The sequence below is a fragment of the Monodelphis domestica genome, chromosome 2, assembly GCF_027887165.1.
Source record: "Monodelphis domestica isolate mMonDom1 chromosome 2, mMonDom1.pri, whole genome shotgun sequence".
NCBI lineage: Eukaryota > Metazoa > Chordata > Mammalia > Didelphimorphia > Didelphidae > Monodelphis > Monodelphis domestica.
The window spans coordinates 523405727-523427161 of record NC_077228.1 but is presented as its reverse complement, the minus strand read 5'-3'; the positions used below and the strand labels follow the sequence as shown (position 1 = coordinate 523427161).

Here is a 21435-nt window from a genome sequence, read left to right as displayed (position 1 = left end):
AGCCTCAGTCTTCACATCTGCAAAATGGGGATAATTAGCCTCTGTCCAGCCTTTTGAGTCATCAGATGAAATTGTGTGCGTGTGTGAAGTATGTTTTTGTTTGTTTATTTGTTTGTTTGGTGGTGGTAGTGGTGTGTGTAGGTCAAAGAAAGCATAAAGCTTGTTACAGTCCCATCTACCTGTAGAAGGAAATATAGTCCTAGAGGATGAAAGGCGGAGATGAAGCCTCTATGGAATATCCTGATAGCAGAGAAAGAAAGAAAAAGTGAATGAGTTGTGCCCAAATATTTTTGTAACAGCAAAAAGGGCAAAAAAAAATTCCTTTGTTTCCCCAAAATGTCTGATCCAATCTCAAGCCTGACGAAGGGGAACTGAGGTGGTCAGCACCAAATTTATTTTTTGATTGTTTGTTTTTGTTTTTGATTTTGATTGGAGTAGAGATTTGTCTGAAGCTGTTATCCAGCTTCTAAAAATCCCTGGAACCTTGGGCAAAGGGAGGAGTGTGTGGGGAAGTGAGCCACTATTGGTGTTCTCAGCAAAAGGCTTAATTGAAGGGTCTTTGAGAGTGAAATTGTAAGGGAGGGAGAAGCAGAAGACGAGATCCCAGGGAATAGAGTGCCAGCTATTTTACCAAGGGGAGGCCCTCTCCTTATTCTAGTCCTTCAATCACCCACCTCTACTCCAAGTTTGCTCTCCTTTGAGAGAAAGTAGCCTTGGAGTCAAGGGAGATTTGAATTCACTTCCTGCCTCTGACACTTTTGCTCCATTGCCTCCTCTAATTAGATTGTAACCCTCTTGAGAACAGGGACTGTCTCAGAGTATTCTTTGTATCTATAGGATTTAACATAATTCCCAGTATAAAGTAAACACCCCAGAAATATTTGTGGATTGATTGGGCTGCCCACTTAACCTCTAAGTACCCCAGGCAACATCAAAAGTCAATAACATTATACTTGAATTGCTAATGGGCTTTGTTGGAAAGGATTTATTGCCCCTGGAATCCCCTAAACTACTGGAATCCTCTCCTTTTTCTACTCCAAAAGAATATCTCCAACTTATCTACATCCCCCAAGAAGGGTCCTAAGTAGAGATGCCAATAAACCCAGAGGAAGGAAGTTTTCTCTCCCTTCCACAGGAGACAATGAGATGGGAAATCTGCTAGAGGAAGCTAAGGGACCTTTTTAAAGATCATCAAAGGCCTGGGTGACTCCTAAGGTTGCCATCTAGCTAGCCCAGGGAAAGGTACCTCTATGTTCCTCCCTAGTTCTGATGAGATCCAGACCATCCTGGACTCCATTTTATTTTAAAAATCTTAGTTGCCCATTTTCCCATAGAACTTTTAGAGCTGGGAGGAACTTCAGGGGCCATGTTGTCCAACCCACACCCACAAAGCAATTTCTGCTTGAAGACTTCCAGCAAAGTGGGTGGGAGGGAGTGTGGGGTGGGAGGAGAGGGGAGAAACCTGTTCCACCTTTGACAGCTTTCTTTCTTTTTTTCTTTTTTGAGGGTTTTCCTTGCCAAGATAACTCTCAAACCCAGTCTTCACTCCCTCAAAGCCAACTAAAATTCGCTGCATACAAAACAGCCATGTGGCATGGCTTAGCCCCCATTTCCTGTGTAGAGGCCATATTCCTGGAGATTCTCTCCACCCCTGAGGATCTCCAGGGAGCTCTGCTGAGTTGCCTTGGCATCCTCCCCCTAGTGGCTGCCCCACAGCCCTATTATTAGCCCCAGGCTGCCATTAGCTCCGAGGCCCCAAAGAAAGTCCAAAGGGAGCATAGAGCAGGGACTCATTCTGCTCTAGGCTTCTCCTCCATCAGAGGGTTGCTCAACTAGCACTTTAACTCAATGGAGCCCAGCCAAATCCCACAGGGAGAAGGAAATGGATTTTGGGATAGATGGGAAAAGAAGGGCAGATTTCACTCATTCGAGTCTCTTTGTTAAAGATCCCTTTTCATAATGGAAGAAGTATGAATTATTTCTCTTCTTCCAGGCTGTCATCCTGAAACCTCCTTGAAAATCTGGATGCCAAAGTTTAGCACCAAAGGGTGGTAATCGTGTTCAGGCCAGCTGGGGTCAAAACCAAAGCATTTCCTTTCTCTTTCTTCTCAAGTCACCCCCCAACCTGGCCAGTCTGGGAGAATGGCTTTGCAGATTGGGTGAATTTTGGTTACCCACTGCTTCAGGCAGCAGAGGAAATCAAATGGACTCAACACAATGCACTGTTCACAACAGGAAATACAGAGTCAGGAGGCTAAAACCACACAGAAATGCATTCTAACAACGACAAGAGATAGAGACAGGCAAGGAAGGAAGGAAGGAAGAAAGGAAGGGGAGGAAGGGAGATAGGAGGGAGGAGGAAGGAATACATGGAGGGAAGGGAAGAGGAAGAAAAGGAAGGAAGGAGGAAAGGAAAAGAAAAAAGATGAATTAGGAGGACAGAAGGGAAAGAAGGAAACACTCCCCCCAAAAAACAATAAAGAAGAAACAAATGGCCTTTTAGCTTTTAAAAAATGTTTAAAACATATAGAACCACCAAAAAATATTAGAGAGAGACACACAGAGAGAGAGACACAGAGAGAGAGAGACAGACAGAGACAGAGAGAGACAGAGAGAAAGAGAGAGACAGACAGAGAGAGACACAGAGAGAGAGACACAGAGAGAGAGACAGAGAGAGAGAGACAGAGAGAGAGAGACAGAGAGAGACAGAGAGAGTCACATTAAAACCAAGCTCAGTGCTGCAAGGCTTATCTGGAGATGGGAACGTGCGAAGCCAGACAAATACCTACCTTCTGATTGGTCAGTGACAGGAATGCAATAATAACAAAGAAAAGGAAAATCTCCCATTTGGATGCAGAATGGGAAAAAGACAATGACTCTTTTTAGTATTTGCCACTTTCCACCCTGGGCTAATAAAGCAGTTGCTTTGACTGGGGCGGGGGAGAGGGGGTTGCACCCCACCCCCCTCTAGGGCGGCATTTCAGGACACCCCAAGCAACCATTTGATTTTTCTCTGCTCTTGTTTGTTTGTTCGTTGTTGTTTTTGTTTTTTTTTTGTTCCAAATGTCTAAGGAGCCGAGATGCCTTTAACTTTCTTAACAACAGAGAACTTCCAGAGAACATGCAGTAAGCAGCAGATGGAGATGGAACAACATGGAGGGAGCCCATGGTGGGGTGTGGGTAGGGAAGAGACAGAGATGAGGAGGGCAAGGGAAGGAGACAGACCCAGAGAGAGAGAGAGGGACAGAGAGAGAGACAGAGAGAGAGAGAAGAGGGCAATCCAAAAGAAGCCAGTCAGAGTGGAAGGATGAAAGTGGAAAGGAAAACCAGCCATTTAAAAGGGAAGTCAACCAGGTTGGGTTTCTAAGGTTTCAACACCTGTTCCCCATGCTCACTCAGGATATCCTCTACAAGTGAGGGCTATTTGAGTATAAAGAAAACTTCCCACTCCAGTACTTTTCCCTTCTGGCAGGAAGCAGATGGGTGGCTCACAAAGCACTTTTTTTCTTGCCTCTTCTCCCTAGAAGCCCCTTCCCAACTGCTCTTAGAAGAAAGCTCCTTGAGGCTAGGAACCATTTGGCTTTTGTCTTTTGTATTCTTCACACTTAGGTCAGCATCTGACTTGTGCTTGAAACTTAATAAATGTTTGTTGATTAATTAATTATGTATTTAACTGTTTAGTTCTCTTAGGAATGACAGTAGTTGGGTGAGGAGATGCTATTATCTTCCTGGCAGGTCCCAGGAGGAGCATCACCTTTCTTGGGATTCAGTTTTCTAAAAGGACAATTTTGAGTGGGGGCTATATGGAAGAAGGGCAAACAGAGACCAATAAAAAGGCTCAACAGAGCAACCCTTAAGTGCCTTGAAAGAATTATTACTTATCGGGTTCAGAAAGGAACTTTAGAACTTGTTTCTTAGGATAGGACATACATATGGTGACTGGACCTTTGATTTCACCAGTATAGGGAACATTCAGGAGGGAAAATTCCCTGTACCAAAACAGCTGTTCTGTAACTTCTATTCTTGGAGTTAACTAGAGCCCTGAAGGACTGCCCCACTGGAGGATGCTGGGGATGTGTTCTCCAAGTTATTTATAAAAATTTATAAAGTGACAAAAGAAAAACTGGGAAGCACTGTTCAGACTCGGCTGGTGCTCTAGTCTAGCATTTCCAAGAAGACAGAATAGCCTTGTATTCTTGGACTATTGCCCAGGACCTACCTCTAATGCTGATGGTGGGAGGGAGAAAATGGGTTTCTTCTCATTGGCTGGTGGAATTACCAGTAAGCATCAAATCAACCACTGATAGCATACTAACACATTACAATGTTCATTAATAGTCTGACCTGATCCTGATTGACAGCTCAGCAAGCCAGTGACATGGCTAGACTTTCAGGTGATTTCTCCTCTCTTTACATTTCTGTGAGTCCTATAACTTTCTGGAATTTTACTGGTATGCTTGGAGCTCTATTTGGTGCCAGGGACTTTGAGCATTGAATTATAGGGTGAATGATGATCACCTCCAAAGGGATCCCTAGGTTTGCCCCAGAGCTTATCTACAAAGGGCTACCAAGGAAATGTCCTAGGAAAGAATAGAGGCCATGATAGTTCTCCTTACACTATCTTCACAAATCAAGAATATCCCTCATACCTTGGATTATCCTTTGTCTTTTGAATTCTGGAGTTCCAAATATCTGGTGTTTTGGAGGTCATATAGATCTTTATCATATTATATCACCCCACCCTCATCCTCCTTCTTGGAAGTTGAACTGGGGTGGAATGAAAAGAGTCTGGAGGCCCTTGGGCTTTAGCTTTTATGAGCTATGGGATATAGGGTAAATGACTCCTCTCTGGGTCTCAGTTTGCTCATCCATAAATGAAAGGGTTGGACCAAATGACCAGTAAGACTCCCTTACTGCCCAGTATGTTATGGGCTTTTTGTCAGTCTTTGACATGAAGCAATTCTAGTCCTTACCCTATGAGAAGTATCTTGGAGGTATAGTAGATAGAATGCTAGACTTACAGGCAAGATAGACCTGGGTTCAAATTATACCACAATACTTATTCACTGTGTGACTCAGGGCAAGTAATTTATCTTCTCTGAGCCTAGATTTCTCAACATGGTATCTAAGGTCCCTTTCAGCACTAACTCTATAACCCTATAGTCCAATGGAGGGTCCTAGAGGAAGGGATGCTCATTGACAAGGGCATTCCCAGTATGAGTTATTTCTTTCTACAGTCATCTTCCCTTTTAAATTCCAGTTACAGAGGAGGGGTAAAAAGAAACAGTTTGAAACAATGATCAGTGTCCACTTGAAATTCAAAAACATGTCTCTGCATTGACGTGGCCAAAGGCGTCCACAGCGACACACACAAACGCAAAATTCTAGAACAACACAGTAGATACCAGAAAATAAAATAAATGGAGAAATAGTTTGCATTTCTGTACATTACAAACAAGAAAAAAAATATAATATCAAGAAAAGAAAGGGGGAAAAACACAGGACAAGGTAGGTGAACTCCCCCAGCCCAGCCCTTGCCTGCTGTAATTCCCCATATTACCACGGTTCAAATGGGAGGCTAAAAAACAAACAAAAACACAGATGGGATTAAAAAGTGTTGTGTGGCTTTTAAAAGAGAGAATAAGCAAAAGTCTTCCCCCATCACTTTGCCATCCCCAACCCCCACCCAAAACATTTCTCAACATTTGCTAAACTCTGTGACCAAAACCTGAAAAAGAAGAGGGCTAGGTCTTCTCTTGACCTTGATTCAACTTCCAAAATACTTCCCCAAGGGGAAGAAGGGGCAGTTAGAGGATGGTAGCCATCCCACCCCAAGCAAAGGGAGAGAGAAAGGCTTGGAAGAATACTCCTCAGGGAGCTGTTTTCAGAAGAGGCTCAGGGGACCTATCTTGGGTGAGAGGGCAGGCAGATGTTTGAGGACCTACATGTAGTTGGGGGTAGGGCTCATTTAATTTGTTTTCTGGGAAAGGGTTGATAATTGGTTGATCTCTTCCATTCCCTTCCCTTGCCACCTTCCACCTGGATGATTTCCCTTTAAATTAGTCCAAGAATAGGTCAAATTTAAGCCCTTTATTTGGAGGGAAACAGTGTTGGGAAGGGAGGGATACCTGATCTCTTCTGGGGGTTTAGAGCTCACTTATTCTCTGTCCTACTTTTATTGCCTTAAGGGAGGGTTTAGGGGATCATAGGATAGAACAGCTGATAAATCCCAGAGAACACTTGATAAATTTTAAACCTTGGGGAGTGGAGTTTTTCCCCTCCTTCCTTCCTTTAGAGGTTAGTGGCAATTGGGAATTGGCATAAAGAGTCTCTCTTTGACAAAAAGTCGGAACCTCATTCATCTCCAATCCTACCATCATGACCACATAGTCGCTATCCTAGGTGCTAGATGTGATCAAGGGAAAGGTTAGGTTAAGTTCAGATAGAATTTTCTTTGCTGTGTGAGCTAAGGTATCCCCTTGACACTGAGAACTCTAAACAACCTAATGTCACTCCTTCTTGGCCTGAGCTGGGCATTACCTTATGTGAGCTAATTAATGAAGGTCCTGAGGCCCTTAGAGGATATTGTTAATTGGGAAACTTGTGTTTGGCTCCTTTCTTTCTGGACATATGGGTTCAGTTCCCACTGGGTATTCAGGTGTTATCTTCTTTGGATTTAGGGATTGAGTTCATTCTAAGGTTGCTAGCCCTATTATCCTTGGGTTTATGCATTCTATCCACATTAGTTTTGTGAATCCCTCTGGGTTAGCTTGGATTATGCCTTTGAGTACATTGAGTGCATCCTGTGGCTCTGAAAACCAATAGAAAATGATCTATTTTGATATTTCCCAAACTCACCCAGAGAAAAGAGTGTCTCCTCCCTGAATCACTCTGCTGTTTTTCAGTTATGGACCTAGGGAGGAGCTTCCAACTAACAGGAGGTTTGGGTTAAGGAGAGCTCAAGACCTGGAAGGTATCAATGAAAGAGTATTCCATCCAGGTTGGATTATAAATAATTTTCTTTTCTTTTATATATATTTTATATAGAAATCATTCTAAAAAATGGCCATGGGATGATAGCATCTGGAACAAAGATATTTTCTTGGGTTCCTTTAAGATTCACAAAGTTTTGCTTTTCTTGTCCAAGAAAATGGGGAAACGTTTTCAAAAAATAGGGGGGAAATGAAAGGAAATAGCTAAAAATGGAAATAAAAATCAAACCCAACACATACATGGATGCTACTATGCTAAGACCTGAAAGATGGAAATCTAAGGCTCTGGGATGAATGGTACCACACATGGGTCCTGAAGCAGGGGTATGACCAGAGAGACCTTCTAAGGCAGCTGATATTCTAGAATCCAGAAGACTTGGTTGTAACTTTTAGCCCCAGCCACACTTATCTTGACCTTCATTCTTAAAGACAGGCAAAGATGGATTTGGTTAAGCAAGGTGAAGTGATTTTTGATCTTAGAGAAATCAAGGAGAGTTGGGCTAAATATTCAATGAGCTGAGGATCTCTTTATGGTCATTAGAACATTAGAAATCATTAGTATGTTTAAAAGAGAATTGGACTGGAAGCTAGGATTTTGAATTCTACTCCTAGGGCTGGTACCAACTTATTTTGTGATTGAAGATGAATCACTTAAACTTTTTCTGTGTCTCAGTCCTTTCTCTTCTGTAAAATGAGCAGGGATGGACTAAACAGTTTCTAAGTTCCCTTCTAGCTCTGAAATGCTGTGATTCTAGTCTCAAAAAGAAGACAGGTCTTCTGTTCGCAGTTCTGACTCTACCTGCCTCATAGGAGATATGGTGACTTGAGTTTAGTTTAGGCCCTTTAATTTTGTGAGCGTCTCAGAGGCCCCCTTTGGGCTTCAGTGAACTACTTCTCCCCATCACTAAAAAAATAGGCATAGGATAGGCCTGGGAAGGACATGACTTGCGAGAGAAATGAGATGACCAAATGGTCAATGAACCTCCCAATTTGAAGGGACATCAGATGTTGTCTAGTTCAAACTTTCAGCTAATTCTAGAATCCCATCAACAATGTCCATGACTATCTAGCCTCTGTCTGAGCAGTGACAATGTGCTTATTACCTACCAGACACTCCATTCTGTTACTGGACAAGTCGAGTTGTTGGGAGATTATATAGAGCAGAAATTGGCTTCTCTCTGACTTCTAGTCTTACTTCTGTCTCATGGGGCCAAACCAAAAAACCCTAATTGATCTTCAAGGTAGAGATTTCTTGGATGAAAGGACAAAAAATAGGGTGGGAAGAGGAGGCTGGTCTTTCAAAGCAAAAAGGGGGAGATCAAGGGAAGGCATTCATAAAATAAATGCAGTGTGGGTGGCAGAGAAAAAACACTTTGGCCTGGGGATGGGGGACTTTCAAAAATGGATGAGAATGGTGTAGAGCCCTCAGAGTTTCATGGAGTTTAAAAATATTCCTAGTTTTGGGGGACTCAGTCTCAGACTGAGCACAGAGCAGTGGGAACTCAATGTCATGGATAGGGAATAGTGCTGAATAGTGCTGGGGATGTGTGTGGATATAGGAGCTCAGTCTTGGAAATGGGACCAGAATGCTAGAGTTGGGAATTTGTGGACTAAATGATACCATGCTGATCTACTCAACTTGCTTCTGGGAATAAAGGGATAAGGGGGGATCCTTTTTGTCCTTACAATAAAGGCTGGTACCAGAAGCTGGAATTAAATTATGTTCCCTGAAAATGCTCTAAGATCATCAAAGAGAGATGTGTATTTCATATTCAGAGACCCAGGAGGCAAAGTAGGATGGGAGTAGAGGGTGGGGAGGATGACACACTAACAGTTTGGGGAGAATTCCTGGTTCCTTAGGTTACTTTTCTTCCCTGGGCCTCAGTTTTCTCATCTATACAATGAGGGGGTTGGACAAGATGACCTCTGAGGTCCCATCTAGTCTAGTTTTTTTTTTTATCTCAAGGCATCTGAATCTGTTCCCCAGTTATATTGCCCTGTCATACTGCTAAATGAGATGCTTGATCTTCCCCCCAACACCCAGCCAGGGTGGAGGGTTCCTGGGGGCCCTAGACCTTGTAGCAGAACGAAGAGGGAGCTCTGGCTTGGTCAATGGGACTTCCAAGTTACAAGGACATATGGCTGGTAGGAACTCTGAGCTCTAAGTGTGTCTCTCTGCTTACTAGCTGTACCTCAGTTTCTTCATCTATGAAATAGTAACAACCTTTTCTATGCCTTCTTCATTGGGTGGTAGTGAGAGATCAAATGGGATAATGGATGGGAAAGTCTCTTGTGGAAGGGTAGCACGTCAGCACAAATGGAGGGGCTACTCAGCCCATTGGTAGGTCTAGGAAGATCTCATCTTCTCTTTCCCCCTAATTAGTTTAAGAGGAGCTATGGGTGGGAAGTGGGGGGAGTCTTATATGATCTGCCCTTATTGGGGTTCAGGGTGGTTGGGAAAAGGGAGAGGTGGGGGCAATAGATTGCCGTCTCCCCTAAACCCCAACATACACACATACACGTACACACACAGCTCCATCTACACACTTGGTGTGACAGAGAGTCTGAGCTTGACCCCATTTGACTTTCTATAAATGTGAAGTGACCTTTGCGAACGACTGGGGAGGTGGGTGAAGAGGGGGAAGGTGAATGATGGCGAGAGCCAGGGGTACATACATCCAGTGGTGTATCCGATGGGCTGCCTCGGACCTGGCTGGGACGCCTGCTCCGCTGGCCATTCTGGTGTGGAGACCCCGATCTGCTGCGGCCCGAAGGAGAAGACGTTCTGCTCCTGCTGGACCGCTGGCTACTGGCCTTGGGGCCATCATCTCTGGGCTTGGGGCTCAGTCTGTAGCAAGGGGAGGGATGGAGGGAGCCAGGGTGGGACCCTCCTACTTCATTTCCCCTGCACTGACTCAGTCTTGGCCAGGCTGACTGTAGGTGCAAGCCTCTCTGACCATGCACGCTCAACTACTCTCTCTGCTTTAGAGAGACTGACCCAGATCCCTTAGACATCACCTCTTCCAGGATGCCTTCCCAGACTCCTTTAGTCCCAAATAATCTCTACTTGCCCTGACTTTTTTCAGTACTTGGCATTCTCAACCAGACAATCAAGCATTTAGCTTCCACTCCCTAGAATCACTCCCTACCTTTCTCTTTGCCTCTCCCATGAAACCTTGGGCTCCCTGAGGACAGAGACCCCATCTTCTCCTGATGCCCCAACAGAGTTGAGAATTTAGCCCTGGAGTGACTTCATGAAAGGTCTGATGAATGGGTTGATTGGCCCAAGGCCTTTTGATTTCATCAAAGGTAGCTACCTACAATCCCTCCATTGTTCAGTCTCCCAACTATCCCCCAACCAAATTCTAGGTATTTAGACCCTCCCCAGAGGGAAAAGGAACATCACAGAAGCACCAGGGACTCAGAAGGAAAACAAAAATCCTCACCCACATTTTCTAAGCCCTCAGCCCAAACTCAGCCCAAAGATCTGGTCACATGCCATCTGCCATGCCCTCAGCATGGCCATGGTTTGCTGTAGGCTGGCCAGCCTACCTGCTGGGTGATTTGGAGCTGCTGTAGTTAGAAGAGATGGAGGCGCTATGAGAACTACAGCTACTGTGTCGATGAGACCTTCTTGATGGAGACTCACTATGAGGCCTGGAAAAGGAAGGTGAGGGGAAGAGACGAAGAGAGGGGAGGCCGATTATCTCAGCCAGCCTGGCTCTGAAGCCCTCTTGAGATCCAAGGAAGTCCTGTGCCTCCCCTCTCCCATCGACCCTGTTCTAGGATGTTGTGACATCAGACCCTTCCTCCTCCGTGTGAGGGAGAGGCCGATGCCTGCGGTCCCCCTCGTAGGAGTATCTATTTGGCGTATAAGCCTGCAGCTTCACCTAGCTAGGAAGGTGTATGTGTTTGGGGGGTGCTAGCAGAATCTGGCCCCTGTCAGAGGAATAACCGGCAACCACAGAACAGAGCAGGTGGTGGAGACACGGAGGATGCCTTCACCAGGCCACTCGTCACACCGTATCAGTGTCTGCCTACTGTTCCTCTGGTTGAGGTTGGCATCCTCCAGAACCTCTCTCTGGGCCCCAGCAGCCCCTCCCCAAAAGGAAAGAGGCCCCTTTGAGTGAGGGTGGAAGGAGAGAGTTTGCCCCAAACACCTCTTTTCCCCTTCTCAAAGCTCGAGCCAGATGTTAGCAGATCCCAGGCTGAGCCAAGCTCTTCCGGGAGGTCCCAAAGCAGTCTCAGCTGGGTCCTGGTCCCCTAGCCAGGAAGGGGGCAGCAAGACAGGTCTCTTACCTCTTCCTCTCTTTGTTTTTCTCTTTTCTTTTGCTCTTGGGGCTCCGGGACCTAGAACAACAGGAAGCTTAGTGGCTGGGGAGCTAGGAGGCAGGGAGAAAAGGCCATTGGCTCCTCTAGAACGCATCCGAAAACTTGCCTTTCACTGAGAGCCGAGCCCCAGGTTGGGATGTCTTTCTTGTCCCAGAGCTCTGCACATTAACCCAAACACAGGCTTTTCACCTGCACTTCAACTCCTTTGGTGAAGACCAGTGACTCCCTGGACGTGGCTCAGGGCTTACTTACTTCCCAGGCTCTTTATTGTTAAAACCTTACCTTCCATTGTAGAATTGATACCAAGTATTGGCTCCAAGGCAGGAGAGTCAGGGCTAGGCAAGGGGGCTTAAGTGGCTTGGCCAGGGTCACACAGCCAGGAAGTGTCTGAGGTCAGATTTGAACCCAGGACCTTCCATCTCCAGACCGGGCTTTCTATCTACTGGATCACCTGGCTGCCCCACAGGCTTCTAATTTGAATATATAGTTTTCTCTGAGGGCAGCTGAGTTCTTACATGCACCCTTGGTTGGAAGCTGACAATGGGAGAGAGATGCCAGGCAGGACTGAATGGATCCCTGGATTCTATGAGCTCTGGCCTTCCAGGTACTCAACTGTGAATGGGGTCTTGCCAAGGACACAGACCATTGAGGCAAATCCGGAAGTTGGGGCCCTAATGGAAGGCTTGTCTCATTCCTGGCCTCCCCTTCTCTCCCCTGAGTTTTTCGGTTAGGGTTTTTGATCCGTGTTGGACAGCTCCAATGGATTCCAATGTGCCCTCCAGCCATGCTGACTGATTGCCTACCCATTCAATGGCTGCCAGTGGTCTTCCTCTCTTTTGCCTCAATCCCAATCATCTTCTTGCTCTCATCAGTTTCCCCTCAGATTAGAACATTAGTAAGCAAGGGAGAAAGAGATTTAAGAGTTGGAAGGAGCCTCAGAGATCTCATCCAACACCCTTGTTTTATAGAGAAGGAAACTGAGGCCAGAAGAGGTCCTGCAGGTTATCAGGATTCAAACCCAGGTCCTATGACTAGAGGATTTAGAATCTAACCACCTCTAGCTGCTAAATTGTGCAGGGCATAGAGCACTGGGTCTGGAATTAGCAAGACCTGAGTTCAAATTTAGCTTAGACACTATCTGTATGTCCTTGGACATAGAGTCACTTAAGTCTCTACATGCCTCAGTTTCTTTATCTGTAAAATTGGAGTAATAATAGCACTTGCCTACCAGGGTTATTGGGAGGCTTAAACGGGATAAGAAAAGTGTCTACTGTTTAGCTCAGTGTCCAGCACAGAGTGTTTCCTTTCTCTTGTTCATGCTTTGTTTCCTCAAACGACTTTGTTTCTCTTTTGGACTTATTTGCTACATACTTCTGCATGTCTGTTTTGTCTCTGTTATCCCAATAGAATGTTCCATTCTATTCCATGCCCAGAAGGGCAGGCTCTAGTGGATTTGTGCCTTTGGATGCCCAATGCCTGCCACCAGAGTCTAATGAATGCCTGTCCCCTGTCTAAGAGCATCGGAGGGACCCTTAAACATCACGTCCGGGCTCTGAGTCTGCCCTCCTTAGGCAGGGCAAAGCCCCAGGTTGGCTTCAGATTATCTCTTTGGGATGGAGAAGCCTGGCATGGGCCTGGTCCCCAGCCAGTCCTCAGTAGAATGGACTCGAAATGGGTTCTTAGGCTGAGTTCCTGGAGATTTCCACCACTGGGGGGCAGCAGAACACCAGCCCAATTCCTGGCTCAGCTGTGTCTGATTCAAGGGTGGAAACCAGGGAAAGAGAACCATAGGCTCGAGGGTCTAGTCCAACTCCTTCATTTTACAGATGAGGAAACTGAGGCAGAGAACAAGTGACGGGTTCATAGATTTAGACCTGGAAAGGAGCTTCGAGCTCATCTGGTCAAGGCAAGAAGCTAACAGGCATTTGAATACCAAGTTTCAGGCACAACGAAAGGCAAAAACAGCCCCTTACTTCAAGGAGTTCACATTCTAAATTACAAATACAGAAACTGAGGTCAAGAGGCTCTGGAATAAGTCTCTAAGAGGGACTGAAAGGAAAGGTGAGGTACAGAATGGGACCTTTGGTATATGGGAGTTGATTTTGTTCCCCTCTAGGTTGGCAAAGCATATAGGGAGGAAAAAAGTCCCAAGATGCCCCAGGTGCTACTGTCTCCCAGCCTCAAGTCTCTCAGCACCAGGTATCTGGCTAAGGACCCCCAGTGTCACCCACTAACACTGGGTCATCCCACTAGGGACCTCCAGTGTTCCTTTATTTATTTTTCTAAAACCCTTCCATCTTAGAATCTGGCAGAAGAGTGGTAAGGGCTAGGCAATGGGGGTTAAGTGACTTGCCCAGGGTCACACAGCTAGGAAGTGTCTGAGGCAAGATTTGAACCCAGGACCTCCCATCTATGGGGCTGACTCTCAATCCTCTGAGCCACCCAGCTGCCCCCTCCAGTGTTCCTTTAGAGAAAGGGCTTCCCCCTTGTAGCATTCTTGTAGAGCTCTTGTAGAGGGTACAGACAGTGCTGGAAGCAGGTTTGAGCTGGGACTGGCTCTATCTTAACTCTGTTCCTCACTTTTCAGGGCCAGCCCTACCACCCATTTTGCAGGGTCCTGCTCACCTGTGTCTTCTCTTCCTTCTGGATCCTGAGTCAGACCTGTTAGACATGGCAAAATGGATCCCATTTAGAAGACATTTGAAGGCTCAGTCTGCCCTCTGTTCCCTCTATGCTGGGCTCTCCTTCCTTGCCTGGCCCCTGAGCTCTGGGGAGATGTGAGAGGTCAGGGCAGACATGGGAAGGAGGGCTCAGGGTTCCAAGGCTGGGGAGGGGATGAGACCTTTTTAGGTACCTGTCACGTCTATGCTTCTTTCCATTCTTCTTCTTCTTCCGAAGGGATGAGGAGCTCCCACAGCTGCTGACACAGGATAGAAGCAATAGCTTTCACCTCTGTTTCCTGGGCTGTTTCCCTACCTCACCCACAATGTGCCCATGCAGTTTGTTTGTTTTTTTTAGATCCTTCCCTTCCATATTAGAATCCATATTGTGTATTGGTTCCAAGGCAGAAGAGCTCTAAGGGCTAGGCAACTGAGGTTAAGTGACTTGTCCAGGGTCACACAGGTAGGAAGTATTTGAGGTCAAATTTGAACCCAGGACCTCCTGCCTCCAGGCCTGACTCTTAGCTGCCCCCATGCCCAAACTATTGTAACAGGTTCCAAATAAGACTTGCCACCTTCATTCTCTCCCCTCCCCACTTTGAATCTAGGTGGTTAAATTCTTTATGCCTAGATCTGACCAATTGTTTTTCTGTTCAAGACCCTTCAATAGCATTCTGTTGCCTAGGAGAAAAACGTTCCAAGTCAAGATTCCCACCCCCATACCTGCCATCATCTGATCTCTCACTACACAAAATCAGAACCCATCTACAGTCTAGAATCCATCCAAATTGGACCACTGACCATCTGCTCCCCATACATGGATATGTGGCCTCTGTGCCCTTATTCCCCTACCTAGAAACCTTGTTCTCTCCCTCCCTCTTGAATTCCTGTGGTTATTCTATTCTATTCTATTCTATTTATTTATTTTTCCTATGGTTATTCTATTCATTTATTTTTCCTATAGTTATTCTATTCTATTCAGTTATTTTTCCTATGGTTATTCTATTCTATTCATTTATTTTTCCTATGGTTATTCTATTCTATTCAGTTATTTTTCCCATGGTTATTCTATTCTATTCAGTTATTTTTCCTATGGTTATTCTATTCTATTCATTTATTTTCCTATGATTATTCTATTCTATTCATTTATTTTCCCTATGGTTATTCTATTCTATTTTCCCTATGGTTAGTCTATTCTATTCATTTATTTTTCCTATGGTTATTCTATTCTATTCAGTTATTTTTCCTATGGTTATTCTATTCTATTCAGTTATTTTTCCTATGGTTATTCTATTCTATTCAGTTATTTTTCCTATGGTTATTCTATTCTATTCAGTTATTTATTTTTCCTACGGTTATTTTCCCATTCAGCTCCAATACCACTTCCTGTTGGAATGCTCTTTCCCCTCCCCATCCTCATGCCCCTCTTTCTGCCTTTATGGTGTTTCATCATCTATTCCAGGTTTTGATGTGTGTGTCTCCACACCCCTCTCCCACCTCAGACTGAGGGCTCCTCGGGGCAAGGACTGAGTCTGTCTAAGCTTTGTACTGCCCTCCAGCTGTCTAGCTCAGGACTCTGCACACAGCAGGCCATTAACCAATTATTTTGGGGTTGAATCGGATCATACTGAACTGAATGGCATCGCAGTGCATGGTGCCACATTGAATCCAAGTGTTGAGGCCCGGCTGGCAGTGGGAGGAGAAATTCTGCCAGCCAGCTCCAGGAGAAAGCAGTTGGAAAAACCCCAGACCCCAAGGTGGGAGTTAATTACCTGGGAATCAGGAATCATATGATAATATTCAAAGATAAAGACTACGATGGACCAGTTGCTATCATGTCCTCATTTTACAGATGGGAAAACTAATCCTCTGCAACTGGACCTTCCTGTGAAATTTGACTTCTGCAGACTTCCTTGCCCCCTACTGCCTCTCGTTCCCCACCCCCAGGTCCCTGGCCCACCTTATTCATCATGACCTTGCTTAAGTCCTGCTCTCCATTGATAATTACTATCTAAGTCTCCTCCCATTGCAATAGTGGACTCAAAGGAATGAATGCCTAATAGGTAAATCCTAATAGCAATATAGTATGAAGAACTTGGGGAGGGGGTCCATTCCCACATAGGTCTATGGTTGGTCTAGAGGGGGCCAGGATGGGAAGGCGGGGCATGAGATCTTTAGTCCTGGCTTTGCTAGGACCCCTGGATGTCCTCTATTGGGGCCATCCGCATAGAATCCACAACCCTTGCCTTCTGCAGCATCTCTGAGGTCAGATTGACACTCCCACCAGCCAAAGGCACCAGCCCAGCCCAGCTCAGCCCAGCTCACTGACCTGCATTCCGAGTCTAGCTTCCTCTTTTTGCTGAGGACGGGTCCCAGGAGGGGGAAGGCAGGCAGGCAGGCAGATAGAAAGACAGAGATGGAGGTGGTTAACTGGGTCAAGGCCCATCTCCCAGGGTAAGAAGTGAGAGGGGGGAGCAGAGGGCCAAGGGATGATGCTGAATGCTGTTGGACCAACCTTTCTCCCTCTCTCTCTTCTTGGGCTCTCCATCAAGCAGGGCACCAAGATCCAAGAAGATGTAGATGGAGAGTGAGGAGGGGGAACATCTTTTAACTAGCCTGGCATAGTTGCCAGATGGAGAGCTAGAAGGCACCTCAGAGGACATTTAGTTCAACCCCCTGATTTTAGAGATCAGGGAACAGAGAGGGTATCTGATTTTCCCAAGGTCACAGAGCTCTGAGATAGGACTTGAACCAAGGTCCTCTGACCCCAGGGCCAATGTTCATTCTGCCAAGATTGAAGATGATCAGCCCTGAGACCCAGGTTTTCCTCAGGCACATACCTCTGGGATCTTCCTCCTTTCCCTCCACATACCCAGGGGCTTGGCCCACTCACCGACTCCTCCGATGGCCAGATTTCTTTTTCTTCTTCTTCTTGGGAGGGGGTGAGGCTGAGCTGCTTGACCAGTGCTTGGTCCTGGAAGTGGAGTTGGGGAATGAAAGGTGAGACATGGTATGGGGAACCAGGAGAGTCCAAGTCTTCAGCCCTGATCCCCAGTTTGGAAGCATCCATGACCCTTAATTTCTTCAGAGTACCACTCTGCCCCCCACCCTCTGCACTAGCCCTCCTCTCCCATCACAACCACTACCAATACCTTTCATTTCTCAGGCTTGCCAGTTCCCTTGTCTTCCCAGCCCCTGGTCCTCCAAACCCGCCCATTCTGGCACTCCACTCCCAGTCCTCATATAGACCACTCCCCACCATTCCTGCTCTGTAAGGCTACCCATCACCGCTCTTGCCCCAGGGCTCCCTGCAGGGCCTGACCTGTATTCCCGGTGCCCACCATCAGCCCGATAACAGTCAGCAGGACAGTCGCACTCAAGAGGGCAGTCTTCTTCATAGGGCAAATATTCCAGGCCCTGGGCATCCCCCTCTATCAAGTAGTGGCTTTCCATCACTCTGTTCAGGAGACAGAAACAGAGAGCAAGATCAGAGAGCCTCCTCCTATTCCAGAGACTGTCCCATAAACATTTCTCAAGTAACTGCTATAGACCAGGAAAGGCTAGTTATAGGAAGAGACTCTTGAACTGGTGCATGGAGGGAACAAAGGATTCTAAAAAAGCAGAGAAAGAAGGAAGGAAGGAAGAAGGAAGGAAGGGAGGGAGAGAGAGAAAGAGGGAAAGAGGAAGGAAGGGAGAAAAGGAGAGAGGAAGAATATTCCATTAGACTGGCAACTCTTTGAGGTTCGGACTGTATTTTTGCCTTCCCTTGTATGCTTAGCATCTAGGATAGTGCCTGGCAGAAGACTTTAGATAGATGCTCACGGACATTCTATCTCTGCAAAGACAAAAAACTAGGAGATGGAATGGTGTATGCAAAGAACATCCAACAGGGTGGTTTGGGTGTACTCTTGAGTGTGTGAAAGAACTAACATGTGACAAGGTTGGAAATATAGCCTTGTGTCAGATTATGAAAGATTTTAAATGTCAGGCAAAGGAATTTATATCTTAACTGAGAGGTGAGAGGGAGCCTTGGATACTTCTTGAGTGGGGGAGTGACCCAGTCATATGGAACTTTAGGAAAATCACTTCAGAATGGTTTGGAGAAAGGAGAAATTTGGGGCAGGAAGACCAATGAACAGGTTATTGTAATCATCCAGATGATAAAGGTTAAGGGCCTGAAACAAGGCAGTGATGATATGAGTAGAGAAAATGTTGGGAGACTAGGAGATGTAGAGCCAGAAAAATCAGTATAAAGTCCTCGTCTCTGACATTTACTTAATCCATGTTCTTTTCATCTTTTTGCCACCATGGCTGATATTCTACCTCCTGTGCCCTACATTCATTTAGGAGACCCAGTTCCTGACTCCATTTTTATAGTTGAGGAAGTGGAAGTAGATGGAAGTTTGGTGACTTGGGTTACATAGCTAGTAAGTGTCTAAGGCCAGATTTGAGGGTCTGATGCCAGGTTCTCCAGTCTGTAAGCCCAACACTCTATCCATTGAGCCTCCTAAGAGTCTCTAGTTTGATGAGGAGACAGCTCTTCCTTGATATGACTAAAGTGACTAAATTCTTTTTATTTTATTTTTTTTAAACCCTCACCTTCGGTCTTGGAGTCAATACTGTGTATTGGCTCCAAGGCAGAAGAGTGGTAAGGGCTAGGCAATGAGGGTCAAGTGACTTGCCCAGGGTCACACGGCTGGGAAGTGTCAGAGGTCAAATTTGAACCCAGGACCTCCCATCTCTAGGTCTGGCTCTCAATCAACTGAGCTACCCAACTGTCCCACTAAAGTGACTAAGAGCCTTAGGTTTTATGGGAGAGACTTTTTAAAAAAGACTTTGGATCCTGTCCCAGGGGGAGCCCCTGGTGTGATATAATTCTCCCTTGATAACATTTCTTCAATACCTCATCCTCTCCTCTGACACTGCTCCTACCCTGGTATAGGGCTTCAGCACCTCAAAGCCTATAGGACTACAAAAGCCTGATAATGGGTGTGTCTGCCTCCAGTCTCTTCCCCACTCCAATCTATCTTCCATTTGGCTACCAAAGTGATTTCCTTAAAGTGCAGGTCCAATCACTGCACCCCTCTATTCTATAACTTCCAGTGGCTCCCTTTTGCCTCCAAGATCAAATACAAAATGCTCTGTTTAGTGTGCCCTCCTACCTTTCCAGGCTTCTCCCACTTTAATTCCTTCCATATACTCTATGATCCAGTGACACTGGCCTCCTCCTCTTCACTGTCTGCACAGGATATACCATCTTCCAACTCTGGCATTTCCCCCAACTGTCTCCCATAGTTGGAACATGCTCTCTCATCTCTGCCTCCTGGCATTCTTGGCTTCCTTCAAGTGTCAGCTAAAGTCCTCCCTTCTACATGAAGCCTTCCCAATGTTGATTCCTTCTTGCTGAGATTATTTATAATTTCCTTCCTTCCTTCCTTCCTTCCTTCCTTCCTTCCTTCCTTCCTTCCTTCCTTCCTTCCTTCCTTCCTTCCTTCCTTCCTTCCTTCCTTCTTTCCTTCCTTCCTTCCTTCCTTCCTTCCTTCCTTCCTTCCTTCCTTCCTTCCTTCCTTTCTTCCTCCCTTCCTCTCTTTCTTTCTCTCTCTCTCTCTCTTTCTTCCTTTCTCTCTCTCTCTCTCTCTCTCTCTCTCTCTTTCTTTCTTTCTTTCTTCCTTCCTTCCTTCCTTCCTTCCTTCCTTCTTTCCTTCCTTCCTTCCTTCCTCTCTTTCTCTCTCTCTTTCTCTCTTTCTCTCTTTCTCTCTTTCTTTCTTTCTTTCTTTCTTTCTTTCTTTCTTTCTTTCTTTCTTTCTTTCTTTCTTTCTTTCTTTCTTTCTTTCTTTCTTTCTTTCTTTCTTTCTTTCTTTCTTTCTTTCTTTCTTTCTTTCTTTCTTTCTTTCTTTCTTTCTTTCTTTCTTTCTTTCTTTCTTTCTTTCTTTCTTTCTTTCTTTCTTTCTTTCTTTCTTTCTTTCTTTCTTTCTTTCTTTCTTTCCATCCATCCATCTATCCATCTTTCTATCTGTCTATTTATTTATCCATTTGTCCATCTATCTATCCATCCATCTATCCATCTTTCTGTCTGCCTATCCATCTATCTGTCTATCTGTCTATCTATCGATCTGTCTATCTATCTATCTATCTATCTATCTATCTATCTATCTATCTATCTATCTATCTGTCTGTCTGTCTGTCTCTGTATGTCTGTGTCTGTCTGTCTATCTACCTATCTTCCTATTGATCTACTTTTCTATCTAGCTTGTTTGGAGTTGTTTGCCATTTCATTCTCCAGCTCAGATGAGGAAACTAAGGCAAACAAGGTCAAGTGACTTGCCCACTTAGATCTGAGGCTGGAATTGAACTCGGGTTTTCCTGCTTGCAGGCAGGACACTCTATCCACTTGCCACCTAGCTTTCCCACTTGGTACTTAATAGGTGTTTAATAAATGTTTGTTGAGTGACATCCTCTCTGCCCCCAAACCCCTGTCCTCAGGGAGCTTGCGTTCCAGCTGGGGAGACCAGGCTGCTGGGTGTACACCCACCAAAGCAGCAGACATAGAAGCTGAGCTGAATAGAACAGCCCCACCCTTGTCTCCTCTCAGGATACGGAGCACTTTCTCCATTTCTTCCCATTAGCCCCGTTCCTCCTCATTATCCCACTTCCTACATCCTCTTCGCCTTGGGAAGGTGCCACCTTTCAAATATTTATAGACTCTGATCATGCTTCCCCTCCCTCCTGCTCCCTTCCTCTGCCCCTCCCAAAGTCATTGCTTTACCAAGCTGCTGCCGCTGCTGCTGCTGTCGCTGCCGCCGAGACTTGGCTCGGACCATATTTCCTCATAAATCAATCCTCTCCCTGGGCCCTTAATCATCTTGGCTGCTCTCCTCCTAACTGCCTCCAATTTGTCTTCTTGCAGTGATGAGCTGCTCTCCATGGAATGCAGCCCGAGCCCCTCTCCTCTGGGCCAGCTCCCCTTCTCTCTCTTCCAGAGCTGGGGGGCTGCGGAGGGCCAGATTTATCCACCGGTGGGTGGCTAGTGCTCCCAGAACTGCAGCTTGGTAGCTGGAACATCATTCTGCTCTCAGTTATCCATGCTAATGATGACGGTAGCATGGATAAGGTATGAGCACCGGATTGTCTCCAAACCAGAGGCTCCTAAAGTCTTTGTCTTTGTGATGTCTCCTGATGCCTAATATTTGGGCGTGGCACAATGTCTGGGAAATGAATGGAGGAACCAATGGATGTGGGACTGAATGGAGGACTGGGGCTGGAGGCTCATAAATCAAGAGCTGGAAGGGACTTCCAAGACCATCTAGGCTGCCCTTCCCATTTTACATATTGGGGAACTGAGGCCAAGAGAAGCCTGACCTTTGCTCAAGCTGACATAAGCAATAAGTTTAAAGAAACATAGATTGAGAGCTGGTAGACCTCTCCTGGGCCAGCTGGTCCAACTCCTTCAT

The 21435-nt window shown here is 45.8% G+C and overlaps 1 protein-coding gene across 2 annotated transcripts in view; it reads right to left on the bottom strand.

Moving 5' to 3' along the window:
- SRRM3 (serine/arginine repetitive matrix 3) overlaps positions 1–21435 on the bottom strand; it is a 110364-nt gene that overhangs the window by 11263 nt on the left and 77666 nt on the right. For both annotated transcript variants that reach the window (XM_056819795.1, XM_007485990.2), the window contains 8 exons: positions 17307–17441; positions 16878–16958; positions 16314–16343; positions 14179–14241; positions 13950–13985; positions 11292–11342; positions 10545–10649; positions 9669–9840 (listed from right to left, as the gene is read on the bottom strand). In XM_056819795.1, the coding sequence (XP_056675773.1) occupies positions 9669–9840; positions 10545–10649; positions 11292–11342; positions 13950–13985; positions 14179–14241; positions 16314–16343; positions 16878–16958; positions 17307–17441 (673 nt within the window). The remainder of the gene's footprint in view (positions 1–9668; positions 9841–10544; positions 10650–11291; positions 11343–13949; positions 13986–14178; positions 14242–16313; positions 16344–16877; positions 16959–17306; positions 17442–21435) is intronic.